The sequence below is a fragment of the Mauremys mutica genome, chromosome 1, assembly GCF_020497125.1.
Source record: "Mauremys mutica isolate MM-2020 ecotype Southern chromosome 1, ASM2049712v1, whole genome shotgun sequence".
NCBI classification, from domain to species: domain Eukaryota; kingdom Metazoa; phylum Chordata; order Testudines; family Geoemydidae; genus Mauremys; species Mauremys mutica.
This window is the reverse complement of record NC_059072.1, coordinates 131591919-131606174: the sequence shown is the minus strand read 5'-3', so window position 1 is coordinate 131606174 and position 14256 is coordinate 131591919. Positions and strand designations below refer to the sequence as shown.

Below are 14256 nucleotides of genomic sequence, written 5' to 3'. Positions count from 1 at the left end.
CTGCCAATATTTTAAACAGGTTCCCACCGAAATTTTTTTTTTTACTTAGCCTGTGATTAGAGGATGGATGAAGGATTAGAGGATTTATTACTTTGTTTTCCCATTTAAACAAATGGATTTAAAAAAAACCGTAACCAAGGAAGGAAGGAAGCAACACAGCTGGAAAATGAACATAAATGAAATATGATGGAAATGCTTATACTTTATTAAAGAGAAATCTATCAAATGTATAGATTTGAGCAGTGGTTTGAGCATTGGCTTGCTAAACCCAAAGTTGTGAGTTCAATCCTTGAGGGGGCCACTTACGGATCTGGGGCAAAAATCAGCACTTGGTCCTGCTAGTGAAGGCAGGGGGCTGGACTCGACCTTTCGAGGGCCCTTCCAGTTCTAGGAGATAGGCATATCTCCAATTATTATTATTATTTATTGTTATTAAGAGAGTAAGAAGTGTTTATCTTCAGTAATTTGAAAAGGGGTGGGGATGATATTTTTCAATAGGATATCATTTTCAAAAGTACCGAAGGGACTTAGGAGCTTAAATCCCATAGACTTTCAATGAGATAGGTACGTACGTACATAATTCTCTTTTGAAAACTGTGCTTTTGAAAAATGTACCCAAAGACTTTAGGGAGTCCAGGCATATCTTCCTCCAGGGGTTTCACGCTGCCCCTGACAAATATCTAACATGTAGGGCAATCAGGTACATTCCAAAGAGAACCAGAACCCCTCTGATTAAGAAGTCTTCTTATGCCATGGATGGGTTAGCATTATACTGTGTTGGAATGAATGCCAGACACAGGGAAATCATCCTAGTTCTCCCTTCAAAATGGGAGTGAAAACTTAAACTTCACACTTTGCCACATATACCCCATACTTACAGATTCTCCAAGGGAAACATACATTTTGGTAAACTTGGGACCCAATCCTGGAAAAAGTGTTGAGTGTCCTCAACTTCCATAGGAGTTGCATGATCAAACTATTTCTGGGATCAGCATGTGGGAAGTCACTTTCAACTATGCCTGCGTAGTGGCTTCAAGTAAAATCATAAAATGTGTTAGAAGTGTTTCTACATCTTCTTTGGGTGACCTCACCCATCCACATGGCTCCAACTACCCACCTTTACACCAGTGACTCACAAATCTACTTCTTCCACACCTGACTTGTTTCCATGTGTATAATTCCTCATGTCAGCCTGTCTCTCCAGCCCCTCTTTCTAAATATTTCATTGACAAAAACTTAACACGGCAGAATGAATTCCTGATCTTTCCTCTCAAGGTCTCATCTTCATCCCATTCTCAATCACTGTTGAAACCACAACAATCTTGTCATTCATTCAGGCTCATAATTTAGGTGGTAGTCAGACTTCTTCCTCTCCCTTGCCCCTCACGTCCCGCCATAGTTTTTTCCTCCATAGCATTTCCAAAATCTGACCTTCGCACACTCTCCAGTATTAAAAGACTACCTACCTATTGCTTTATTTCTCATCTGGAGTACTGCAGCCTCACATTGCCTATCTACTGTCAATTCAAAAAAGTACCTACTAAGATCATTTTCCTTTCACATTATTTTGACCACATCAATAATACTCTGAATTTCTCCACTGGCTTCACTGCATCAAGCAGAGTCTTCTTGTGCTCACTCTTCAAGCACTTCCCAATTCTGACTCTTCCTGTCTGTTCATCTCAATAGATCAACCCCACTCCACTCCACTAATGCTGGTCTCATCTGAGTATTTATCAGCTGCTCCCACAATTTATTCCGTGCCTTCAATGCTGCCTGTTATACACAGAACACACTCACTGACTTAATCCACATGAACATTCCTACCTCCAAAGATTGACACCAAACCAGTCAATCAGGGATAGCTGATATTTGTTTCTAATTAGACAAAAATGAGCCCTGTAAACAGACACACAAAGAAACTTCATATTAAACAATATCTTATCTATGAAATTGTTATTTTATTGGTTACTCCTGCCCTCTCCTTTCCTTCCCATTTAGTTTGTCACTGACTTTTTGCACATATAGACTGAACACACCAGAGTAGCAACTGTCACTGGTTATTTTTACAATATCCAGCACAATGGAGACCCAGTTCTGATCGGACCCTTCAAGTGCTACTGCAATATCGATATCTATAAAATCAGAGTTCCACTACTAGAGAACCTGGTCCTTGGACTGAAGCCTCAGTTAGAAAGGAAGAAATGCTCCTCGAGACCAAACTTGGACCTGGAAGACAATCTTTGGGGAAAAAAGTACATGAGTTTTCTGCAAAGAGTGATCCACAGGGGATTTTTTCCAAAAACCAACCAACCCAGAATTAACTATGTATGTGTTACTTGGGAACAAAGTTATATCAGCACTTTACTACTCCTGCATCACTTTATACAGATCAATAGCATGCAATTTACCAAGCATTGGACAATCCACACAGAAATTGGCAATTCCCAACTCTGAAAAAAGGTTTAATTAGGAGCTACTATAGTGAGACCTCATATTACTAATATGTAATTATTTTGACAAATTTCCTAATACTAGTACATATGCTGTGGTGCGTCAAACAATTAAAACCAAGTTACACTTAAATCATAACTACACTTTCTGACCTATATACAGCCCTTGGTTTTCACATTCTGTTTGTTCCCATATGTGCTAATTTGCAAGTTTCAGTACTTCACAACAGTTCTTCCAGTCATTAGTACAAATTAGAGAGGATCTACAATAACTAAAACAGCAAGTACTGCACTGGGTCTTTAGGTCTCGCATCACAACCTGCAACAAAAGCAGTAACAATCAACACGGAAAGGAAAGACTGGCCTCATTTTCTTATTGCATTCCACCAAGCACACTCATGCAAGCATGCAATGTGCCACCACTGTTGGCAAGGTGACCAAATCTCGAGATTACTTTTGTCTAATGTTACTGTCTATAGTTAGGACTAATCCCCCCCAATATTTAAAGTTCACACAGATTAAAACAGATCACAGCTTGTTTGCTTGTGGTTAACAAAATGCATCAAAACTATCTTTCAGCAAGTCTATTAAAAGGGATTACCACTGATCATGGAAAAAAATCAAATATGTCACAGCAGACCATCAATTTTTCATGGAAATCAAAGACAATTACAACTGATTGATGAGTTCATCAAATATTAACATGGAAGTTGAAAGGTAATAAAAGGGCAAGAGACTTGTGCGTATTCAATACACAGCAAGCACTCACATGGCAATATCGTATGGCCTGGACTTCTATCACTAAGTAATGCTAGAGCAAAGGACAGATGTGTTGTTTGCCTGGAATTCATAAAAAAGGAACAGTGTTTAGCCTCTGTTGTCACTGTTCTACTACTGGAAACTTTGATCTGTCATCCGAGTTCAAGATTTGTGTTACTGGTAAAAAGAAAATACCTATGTTGGTAGCATACCACTGAACAGTAAAAGCTTATAAAACTTATTCTTTAAAATATAAATTCATAAACCAAATTTAATAGCATGTTGTCTATAATTACATCATACGCATCCTTCAAGGCAGTCTCTGATCAAATGAAAATACCTCATTGAATGAGTTATTACATATTTAAGTAACTATAATGACTGAAGGCAGAAATATTAGACTTTTTAAGTCCCCATAATCAACATTCTTTAATACTACTGGAAAGTCAACTAAAAATAGTATTATGAAGGGAAACTAAGGGTCTTCTCATACAAAGGCAAGACTAAAAATACAATCCAATTTAATTCCACTCTGACTAAGGGCAGGTCTTCACTATCCGCTGGATTGGCGGGCAGAGATCGATCTATTGGGGATCGATTTATTGTGTCTCGTCTAGACATGGATAAAATCAATCCCCGAACACGCTCCCCGTCGACTCTGGAACTCCAGCTCACGAGAGCCGGAAGCAGAGTCGACGGGGGAGCGGCAGCGGTTGACTCGCCGCCGTCCTCACGGCCAGGTAAGTCAACCTAAGATATGCTGACTTCAGCTACGCTATTCGCATAACTGAAGTTGCGTATCTTAGGTTGACCCCACCCTGCAGTGTAGACCAGGGCTAAGTACTGCAAGGTTCACAGAGAAGTATATAAAAGCTGGGTAACAAATGCAGTGACACCAAGGCACAACTAAGACGATTGAAAGAGTGGGAAGGAAGTACCCAACTTATTTTCAGCCTAATATAATTAGTCAGATGGTTAATGTTAACCGAATGTACTATTTTTTAAATCAATATTTTGAGAACTACTAGTCTGCTACATTTTACAGACTCTGAAAAAATACTATACTTGTAAAACACACCAGCTCAAATATTGTGTGAAAACATGAATGCTGCACAAATGCCAAATGTTGTGGCAGCGGCGGCTAAATGTCACATTTGTCAGTTACTTCCCTGAAACAAATAGAAGCTATCCAAAATGCAAGAATTGGTTTTCAACGTTCCTTTTTATGGGAGGTATGTTATATTGCTAATTCCTAATGTACAAGTGTTCTTGATAACACACCACAACTGATGCTCCTATTGACAGCCTCAGCAATCGGGCAGTGGGGTGGGTGGGGCCAACCAAAAAAAAGAGACCCCGAACTGGAATAAATGCAAAATTATTGTCCCTCTACCCACCATAGGAGAATATTTCACTCACCACAAGGTCACTACTTTTGTGAAACTTACTAGGCACAGACATATTTTTAATTAAGTTGTACACATTAAAAAAATGTGTTTTGAATATAAAATATTCCCCAAAGGGAAAAAAAAGCACATTTTAAGACAAGTGTAAGATTCAAATAATCTGTGACTCTTTAAAATAACTTCATTCATTGCTTAAAAACAAATTTGATTTTATCCCTTGAATACTTAACTAATTAACTTGTAGTTTTTAAATACAAGTCTGTCAAATCATTTTGTTCCCAGCTTCTCTGTATTTTGCTTTGGGTTAAGATAATCAGGTATTATAAAACCACATTTAAAAAAAACAACATTTTAAACTGATTTCTTATCTAATTTTCAGTGTATGCATTTAATAGCCAGTTGAAATCTTTTGGAAAGCTGTTTGATTTCCGTTTAGCTTTTTAATACTGCATCAAGATAAATGCAATCAAAATTATTCCTATTTTTTGTCAGAAGAAAGGAATTTATTTCTAAGACCTCCTGTGGGGTGGTATTTATTGTGGGCATATGAAGTCAAGTAAACAATAAAATAGTGGCATCCTGGAAAGGTATTAGAAGTGCTTTCTGTCGTTCACGTTGGACAAAACAGGGCTGTTATGCTTTTTATAAATCTTCCAAGCATGCTGAAGCTGCAGAACGATTCCACCCACCACATAAATCAGGATTTTTAACTAAATGTGGTCCTAGGTGAAGTGTTATCTTTTCTGAATTAAAAGCACTATTTTGTTAGATACATTCATTTGCTTACCCACGATTCATGGTACAAAACTGTGAGGAGGTAGACTCCATAGTCATAGTTCTGTCTCCTTAATGGACACCTGAAATTTAAAAACAAAGGGTGCATTTTGAAATAGTTGTTATTCTGTTTTTGGAAATTAAGAATACATAGCTAAGATTTTTGTTTGTTTAATCTGTGTCCCCAGACTCTGGGAAGATTTTGTATCACTTCAGTTCCTAGTCAATTGCCCATTGTACATTTCTGAATTAAATTTGATTTATACAGATTTTCAGGCTTTTAGCGTGATGTCAAGGAAATAGTTCACTCAGTGACTGATCTGCATCTGCTCATTGGGAGAAAATTATGACAAACTAGAACCAATGGGGCACATATTCAGCAACCATTCAAGTCTCTGCACACTCTTGGCCAGAGCCAGTCTTCAATGAAATTCTGCTTTCAGCGAGCACAGGTAAGTGTAGACAGCATGAGATTCTGGTACTGAGAAAAGTATATTGTTCAGTTAGCGAGTGAAGAAAAAACTAATAAAGCTTTAAATAAAACATTAGCTTCTAATGTAAGAAAACTTAGATCAACCTAATACCAAAAAGTTAGAGAAAGACGCTCCCAAGTGTAAGTCGCCAGAAAGGGAAGGATACTGCACAGACTATGGTGTGCATTTTTTTGCCTCATGGCCAAGTGCTTTATGTATACTTCAGGCACAAACAGGTTGTGGATCTCAGAACACAAGTAATGCACCTTGAAACCTGAGGTGCTGATCTGAAGGTCCAGAGGGAGACTGAATTACTTCCAGAAATAACATAAGGACACTAGGACAGGCTGTCACAATCCTTTAATTGAGGAATCTGGTGTTAAACACACTGTATTAAGTGATTTCCTGGGCTCAGGTAGGACCAGTACAGCACCTCTTCTGCTCCAAGCTCTCAGGTAGTCCCACAGTCTAGCAAAGTGGGCAATGCAGCAGCCAGTGACTTTCCTTCTCCCTCCATAAGGCAGGAGGTGGTGTCAGCAGGGGAGGTAGTACCCCTCCTACTCTATTTTTCCAGTGTTGGACCCTAACTATACCTAGAAGTTACTGCCAACCTCTATAAAAGTTTGAATGGAAAGGGAAATACAAATAGTATCCATAAAAATCTTAATTCCCAAGCCTAAAAATGTAAAATGTACTAATAAGTTTATACTACCAGCCTCTGGATCAGGAAAGATATTGCATGTGCAATATTGAGAGAGATCCTAGAGACAACTAAAATTTAATAAACTAGTAATAATGCTTGTTTCAAGTACCCACTTACAGAAAGTGTACCGGTGTCATATCAAGACAAGGTTTAGAGAAGCTATTTCTCAGGGCTTGGCTACACTTACAAATTTGCAGCGCTGCAGCAGGGTGTGAAAACACACCCTCTGCAGCGCTGCAAATTGCGGCGCTACAAAGCGCCAGTGTAGTCAAAGCCCCAGCGCTGGGAGCCGCGCTCCCAGCGCTGTCCGTTATTCCCCACAGGGAAGTGGAGTACGGACAGCGCTGGGAGAGTTTTCTCCCAGCGCTGGCGCTTTGATTACACTTAGCGCTTCAAAGCGCTGCCGCGGCAGCGCTTTGAAATGCAAGTGTAGCCAAAGCCTCAATGTCTTCAAATGACTGCTTTTTTGGAAAAGCTACGTCTATGGCATACAAGAGGAGTAGCTATGCCAGATTTAGTCCGAAGTAAAACACAGGAGCTGAGTCAGTAAGTAATTATAGTCGACGCACTAAGTAACAGTGGGAGTAGATTTAAAATAGGAGGCCCCCCTACATTAAAAAGTGAGGAAGTTAAAATCCTTTCACTCAGCAAGGGAATTACTTAAGCATTCCCTATAAGAATCACAGCAGGTATGTAAAGGGGGGCATGCCCCCCTAAGTCCCCTAAAAAAAAGAAGCAGGAAAGAAAGAAAAATCACAGTACGATTAAATGGCAAAGGACAAGAGAGTATTTGAGCCAAACAGGTATCCTTCAAAAACTGAAATCCAGCTAAAGTGAAGCCAGTAAAAAGGAACCAGCTATGGTAGGAAAAAAATGTAAGATGGGCAAGTGGGAATTTTGGAAGAAAATAACTAAAGGGAAAAAAAAGAGCCAAGAAGTTTTGTAAGTATTAGAAACAGGATGCCTACAACAGAATCGTGGGGATACCAGGGAGCAAGGGGGCTAACTGATGACAACGGGATTTCAGAGAAACGAAAATTTCTTCATTACCAAGGATATTGTGGTCAACTTGTTCTTTTCAGGTAACAAAGATGAGGCTTTGTCAGAGACTAAGTGTGGAGTATGTCTTCACAGTTAATGCAGGTGATTGGCAACTGGATCTGGGCACCTGGTAGCCTTGCCTGGGTATAAGGATCCCTACAGTGAAAGTCCTACTTGCATTACTGTGTTTTCTGTTTCTGCAGTCACCCACGATTCTGTGTGCTAAGCCAACCTAGGATTCTTTCCCTGTCAACTGCAGAAGAACTTGTCTGTTCTTTGGGGGAATTGCGGGACACACACCGAGGACTATCAGCACTCGACTGACTACCTGTATTCTCACTTCAAAACAGACAGGTGACAATGACCTGCGTTAAACTGGAGCCTGGGCTCTAACCTTTACCCACAATGGGTTAAGCTAGCCTGGGCTTAAAGTACCTGCAAAGCCAGTCAGAGGTTTTTAAAACCAGGGCAGGATTTCTTCTGTCAGGATGGTTGTGGAACACAATCTGTTCTTTTTGTGCATCTGGAGTCATGTCTGCTAATTGTTGCTGCTTTTAATTTCCAGTAACCTTGTAGAGCAGACAGAATTAAGATTGAGGGTGTTGGTTTCTATGCCTTCTACATTAACAGAACAGTTCATCAAGTTAAAGCAGCAAGACCTGTGCAAATTCATTAAAAGCCATGGGGTTACACAGGTATAATTGACTCATATGTCCCACAGAAACTTATTATTGGTGATGCTCAACATAGGGACAACTCCTTTTGATTTACAGAACCAGATACTTGGACAGCCAAAGCATGAAAAACTTCATAATCACAGCATGTTAGCAATGGTCACAAAGGTAAAGTCTACAATCTACAGTTTAAACTAGCTTAAATTGGACTTAAACACTTGCCAAGCATTGTCCCTACTCTGCAACACTGAATCTAACTTCTCACTATTTAAAGAGTGCATATTTCTTCAAAGAACATAAACCTTGTTTACATCATTACTTTTGTAATAGTTGCAGAAGCCTTCATTCCCTTTATTTGTGCCCAGGGCTTGCTTTTAGTTTAGTGTAATTAAAAAATATCCAGCCTCCAAATGGGAGTTGGGCCAAACCACTCTGTCACCAAATGAAGCCTGCCTCTATCACCACCTAAGCAGCTTTGAGAACGTATAAAATCTTGCTTCACAGGATCTTTAACTGGGGATTTTTGAGGTAACAGTTTGACTCTTAGTTATTTCTTAAAAATAAGATTGAGCACAAAGAGAACCGCACTGAAGGCAAAACTAAGCATCAGGAAAGCAACCTAAACTTTTAAAAAAGCAATATTAAACAAATGTAAGTCTTGTGATATACCAACATAACAGATTTCTCTCCCTCCTCAAGAACATAATCAGCACTGAGTATTGTTTTCCATTCCTGCACCTGGAGGTTCTTTACAGCCCCCTGGTGGAAGACGTTTTCCTAAAAACAAATAACCTTGATTGAAGCATTTCTATCAACTGACTACAACCACTAAAACTTAAAGGACATAATAGTTACACAAAATAACCTAGAAAGCATGAGCCAAAGAATGTACTAACAACAGTACTGAGAATGAAATGGGAAATAAAATTAGGAATCAGTGTTGTCACCATATAGAAATATTTGGATGACAACCCTCAAAATGTTTGGACAAAGTCTGGGATATATACATAAACCAGTTACTGAAGTAGTGTATATAACTAGTGTTCCAAACGAAATACACAAAATGCAGCTGGTCATGATTAATTCTAAATTTATCATAATTTGCTTCATATTTCTGAACACAGCTAAGTTGTACTTTTATTTTCAGTTAACTTGAGACTGACAAAGAAGGGCTTTGAAATTCAGTTTCATTACAGGTTGCAGCAGAAAGGCTCAAGAAATATTAAAAGCTCTTTTATTCCTCAAGCAAAAGTAAATACTTGTGCTATGTACTTTGCTGAGGCCATGACATTTGTCTGAAGCTTTTCTGAACACTGCAAGCCATTTGGAAAGTATATTTAATTTTTAATTTGAAGCTGCCAGATTGGAAAAATAAATTACTTCTGCAGATGAAATGAGATGTATCATTATTTACTATTATTTACAACTCTGATGAGAACTTCCCAAAGGCTAGTATCTAAAATTCATAATTGATAACCATGATTAGAGAGCTTAGTGTCAGCATCCAAGCTAGTAAGCTGTTGATGACACATTGAAACGCTATGTATGTTATAACTGAATACTGAACAAGTTGCATCATTCTTCATCAGCGAAAAAGACAGTTACGTATCTGGACTGTAACTGTTCTTCAAGATGTGGGTGCAGACATGTATTCCATTCAGGTGCGCACACGGCCCAGTGCACCGAAGTCAGAGAACACTGTGTAGCAGTACCCGTACAGGTGGTGCTCATAACCACTGGCCTTTTAGGCCCTCCCCAAGCTATTTAAGGGCAACACAACCCTGACCTCTCAGTTCTCCTTCATACCAAACATCAATAATTGAGACTTCAATGGAGAGGGGATGAAGGGTTGGTTGTGAAATAAACATCTGCATCCACATCTTGACGAATAACGTGACAGGACAGGTAAATAACCATCTTTTCTTCAAGTGATTGCAGACATGCACTCTACTCAGGTGACTTAAAAAGCAGTATCAAGAGGAGATGGGGCTTGGAGTCTACTTTAAAGAGCAACTGCAAGAATGCCTTCCCAAAACTCAAATCTGATTTGGACACAGATGTCATAGCATAATGTTTGGTAGAAGTAGGTATGGAAGACCAAGTAGCAATTCTGCAAACATTAATAAAGAAACATCACTAAGAAATGCAATTTTGGCCAAGCTGGTGTGATGAGAATCAATCTGATGATCCATCTTCATCTCAGGAATGACTGGGATTGGGGGAAAGCATACATCAGGACTGATCCACTATTTAGATTAAATGAATCACTCAGGGAACATTGACTGATACCTGCTCAGGACCCGCACTGCTTGTTGTCCTTCATTGCAAACAGATGCAAAGATGGACCTCAGCACATTGTTCTTCAGAGAACACTCATGATTCTAGGAGAAATTCCTGCCAAGACAATTGGCCAAGTAATTCTGGGCCCCTGGTAAATGAGCAACTGCAGGAGTGATGTTATCTTCGGTGCAGAGCTGCCAGAGCTTTGTCAAGAGACGATGAAGCTGACTGGAGTAAGCTCCCCCTTGCTTCTTCACATAATACATTGTGGTGGTGGGTACATGAACTGCTACAGCCTTGAGCTGTGCTCAAAATACCTTGCAGGCATTGTAAATGACTCAAAGCACCAGGATGCTGATATGAAGAGATGCTTCCTGCTCCATCCTCAAACCTTGTACCTCCAATTCCCCCTGATGTGTTCCCCAATCTATTGTGGAAGCACTAGTAATTATGGTCCTGTCCGGGACAGTGGGGGCGAGCGAAGGCAACACCCTGGCATCCACTGCTCTGAACGAACCATCACTGGAAAGAATCCAGACCTTCTGGAGGCACTCAAACTTGACAGTCCAATGCTTGACAATTTGGGTGATAGATCAACTTCAACCACACCTGATGACGACAAAGGTGCAATCTTGCATGCAGGTCCAAATAAGGGTTTGGCTATATGACCAAACAGCTTCAGAAGCACTCAGATTGGAACAGAAGCGTGAGAGCAGATACACAGACAGGTGACTAATTGCCTGGAATCACTTATTTGGCAAAAATGCGCTCAAGTTTGTAGAATCAAAGAGGACCCCAATGAGCTTCATTTTTTGAGGTGGTATTAATGTCAACATTCTCTTGTTCAAGATCAAACCCAGACTATCGAAAAAGGCTTAGTGTGAACTGGACACATGATAGGACTTGCCCCTCACTATGCAATTGTTCAAATACGGGAAGACGTGAATTCCTCTTTTTCTGAGGTATGTTGTCACTACTGACATGCATTGGTAAAAATGCAAAGAGAGGACAGGTCAAAGGGTAGCACTGTGTACTGATCATATTCACCTGCCACAACAAATCTCAAACCTCCTGTGGCTTGGGAAAAAAAGTCACCACATGGAAGTAAGTATCCTGAAGATCCAGGCCAGCAAGCCAGTTGTGATTTAACACAGAAGAATAGCTGCTCAGAGTGACCATACGGAGTCTCCCATATTTGATGTATTTGTTGAGAGGAGAGATTGAGAATAGGTCTCATACCTCCTTTGAATTTGGGGACCAGGAAATACCAGGAATAGAATTCCTTTCCCCAGTGCTGCAGAGGGACCTCTTCTATAGCTTCTGAAGGACGCAGAGTGTGGACCTGCTGGAAGAGCAGTGGCTTGTGAGAGGGGTTCTGAAGAGGGAAGGGGTAGGAATGTAGGGAAGAGGGATGCACAGAGACTGAATGGCACAACCCGATCTCATGGTGCTTAGGACCTATTTGTCTATTACTGTATCCCAAGCATGGATAAAGTTCCCAACCTGAGCAGACAGAGGCATGGAATTCACAACTGGAATGCTGCCATGGATCTAAAAGTCAAAATGGCTGTTTGCTCACTGAAGGATGACCAGCTAGCTGGCTGAAATTAGACCCAGAAGGCCCATTTCTTCTCCACAATCCATGTCCTCTACTAGATAAGTCCTGCTGCATAACAGGGAAGAAGAACTGCCAGAAAAATAGCTGAGAGTGATATTGACGCTGTTACTGCTGACCTCTATAATGCCACCTCCTTGTGGCTGAAGTATTGTCAAGGACTCACAGGCTCAGTGCTCTCTCAGCTCCATAAGGTCCCTCAGAGTAACCCTCTTCAGTGTGACAGCTTTCCATGAAGCTGCACTTTCTCTCTGGCCCTGCCACCCCCTGGAGCTGTACCTCAGCCTCCTGCACACCGGTCTCTCTCGCCATGGGCCCTCTCAGGGAGTCCACTCTCCACACCCAAAAGCAGCAACGCAACCCTGATCTCTAGACAGCAGTGACTCTCAGCCAGCTTAAAACAGAAGGGTGTATTGAATGTCTGAACCCAGCACAGGAAATTCTCAGGGCCCACGGGTCCACAGTCTATCTGGGTCTGCCCCAGTCCTGATGGGCTCATGCTGCTCTCTCAGTCCCCAGTCCAGCCGCCCCCTCCTTCCAGCCCATCATCCTGTATCACCTTCTCCAACAGCCCCTCTGCCGCCCTTTCAGTCCCAGGGAAAGAGGCCACCTGGGCCCTCTCTCTTGTCCTTTGTTCCTCCACTGGTCAGAACTGGTTGACGTCCAAGATGGGTTGGGCCTTCTGGTCACCAGTTGCTAGGGCACCCAATCTCCAGGTCGTTATCTGGGACCCTGACTGCTAAGCGAGGTCACACCTCCTCTGCAACAACAAACACCCTCTCCCACCACCTCATTAAACATGCAGCACACAGGGAAACTGAGACACACACAGTATTCATGCAAACCATTAAGAAAATTCCCTACTTTGTCACGGGTATAAACTCTCAAGAAAGTAGCCCAAGAGTCCTGTGAAGAATGTAAAGTCTCATCAGTTTTCTACTGAAGCAAAAGCCAATCATCAAAAGCTAAGTCTACTGTGCTCTGCTGAACATCAGGAGATCTTCTGGGATTCACAACCATGAGGCCCTTCTCATAGTCACAGATGATCCCATTGCTCTGGAAGAAGTGTACGACACACCCAGGGCTGACTGCAGCAAAGCTTTGACCATCAGATGACCTGCAATGAAAGCTGTAAACTCTTAAGTGGGCATTTCTGGCAACTTATCTGTGAGTTTGAACAGTTACAATTGATGATTTGCAATGTGCAGTAGTAATCATGAAGTTGTGTACATTTTTCTCCCCATCAAGTCCATCTTCTTAGATTCTTTGCCCCCTGGTGGTGGACTTACATCTCCCCTGTCATGATCTGTCATTAATGCTGTTACAATGAGTGAGTTATGAACTGGATGGGAACAGAAGCACTCAAAGCCCTGCAAAGGAACATAACACTGTTTCCTAGAGAGCTTTGCTGTAGGTGGTAATGAAGCAGGGATATTCCACAAGGACTTGGCAGGATCCAAGAGACCTTCATTTATCAGGAAAGCTACCCTCCCTGGAGCTAACAACTTGAGAATATCCAGCAATTTACATGTATTCTGCACAAACTCAGCTTGAATGCCCAAGGTGGAAGCCATGTGCCTCAGGAGGCCCTGGTATAACTTAAAATCCTCAGGCAAAGGTGAAGAACAGTCCAGTATCCTAGGGTCATCAGGTGAGCAGGAAGTAGAAGGGGCTGGGGCCACCGGAGGCTCCTGCATGAGAGCATCAGGCTGAACCAGTTAAGGAGGAATTACCTCAGATTGTACTTGTAGTAGAAATGGCTCAGGAAGATAAATTTTAGGCAGAATCGTCTGGATTACTTTGAAGAACAGGATCTTATACGCCAAGGAACATCTCAAGAATTTAAAGTGGGCCATTGGGAATAAGGGTCAGGGTGGCTAGTACGTACTAGGCCAGAGGCCCCATTCCTACTGTGTCAGGCAGTGCAGTATAGGATACTGACGAATGAGATAACTCTGGGACCAGATGATGCCAAGAGTACAGCAGAAGCTGCCATGGCCGCTGAATGCTCCTTACTTATTGGGGAATCAGGAACAGAGAGGCAGAGTACATCTGATGCTGTCTGCTAGGCCAAATGG

The 14256-nt window shown here is 41.3% G+C and overlaps 2 protein-coding genes across 3 annotated transcripts in view; one reads left to right on the top strand and one right to left on the bottom strand.

The window, feature by feature from the left end:
- MRPS35 (mitochondrial ribosomal protein S35) overlaps positions 1 to 14256 on the bottom strand; it is a 62516-nt gene that overhangs the window by 18239 nt on the left and 30021 nt on the right. For both annotated transcript variants that reach the window (XM_044996146.1, XM_044996156.1), the window contains exon 7: positions 5406 to 5475. In XM_044996146.1, coding sequence (XP_044852081.1) covers positions 5406 to 5475 — 70 coding nt within the window. The remainder of the gene's footprint in view (positions 1 to 5405; positions 5476 to 14256) is intronic.
- Positions 2075 to 14256, top strand: part of LOC123354280 (potassium voltage-gated channel subfamily KQT member 1-like) — an 824442-nt gene continuing 812260 nt past the window's right edge. Inside the window, exons 1-3 of the mRNA XM_044996134.1 lie at positions 2075 to 2328; positions 3033 to 3170; positions 5661 to 5844. The gene's annotated coding sequence lies outside the window, so the exon portion shown is untranslated. The remainder of the gene's footprint in view (positions 2329 to 3032; positions 3171 to 5660; positions 5845 to 14256) is intronic.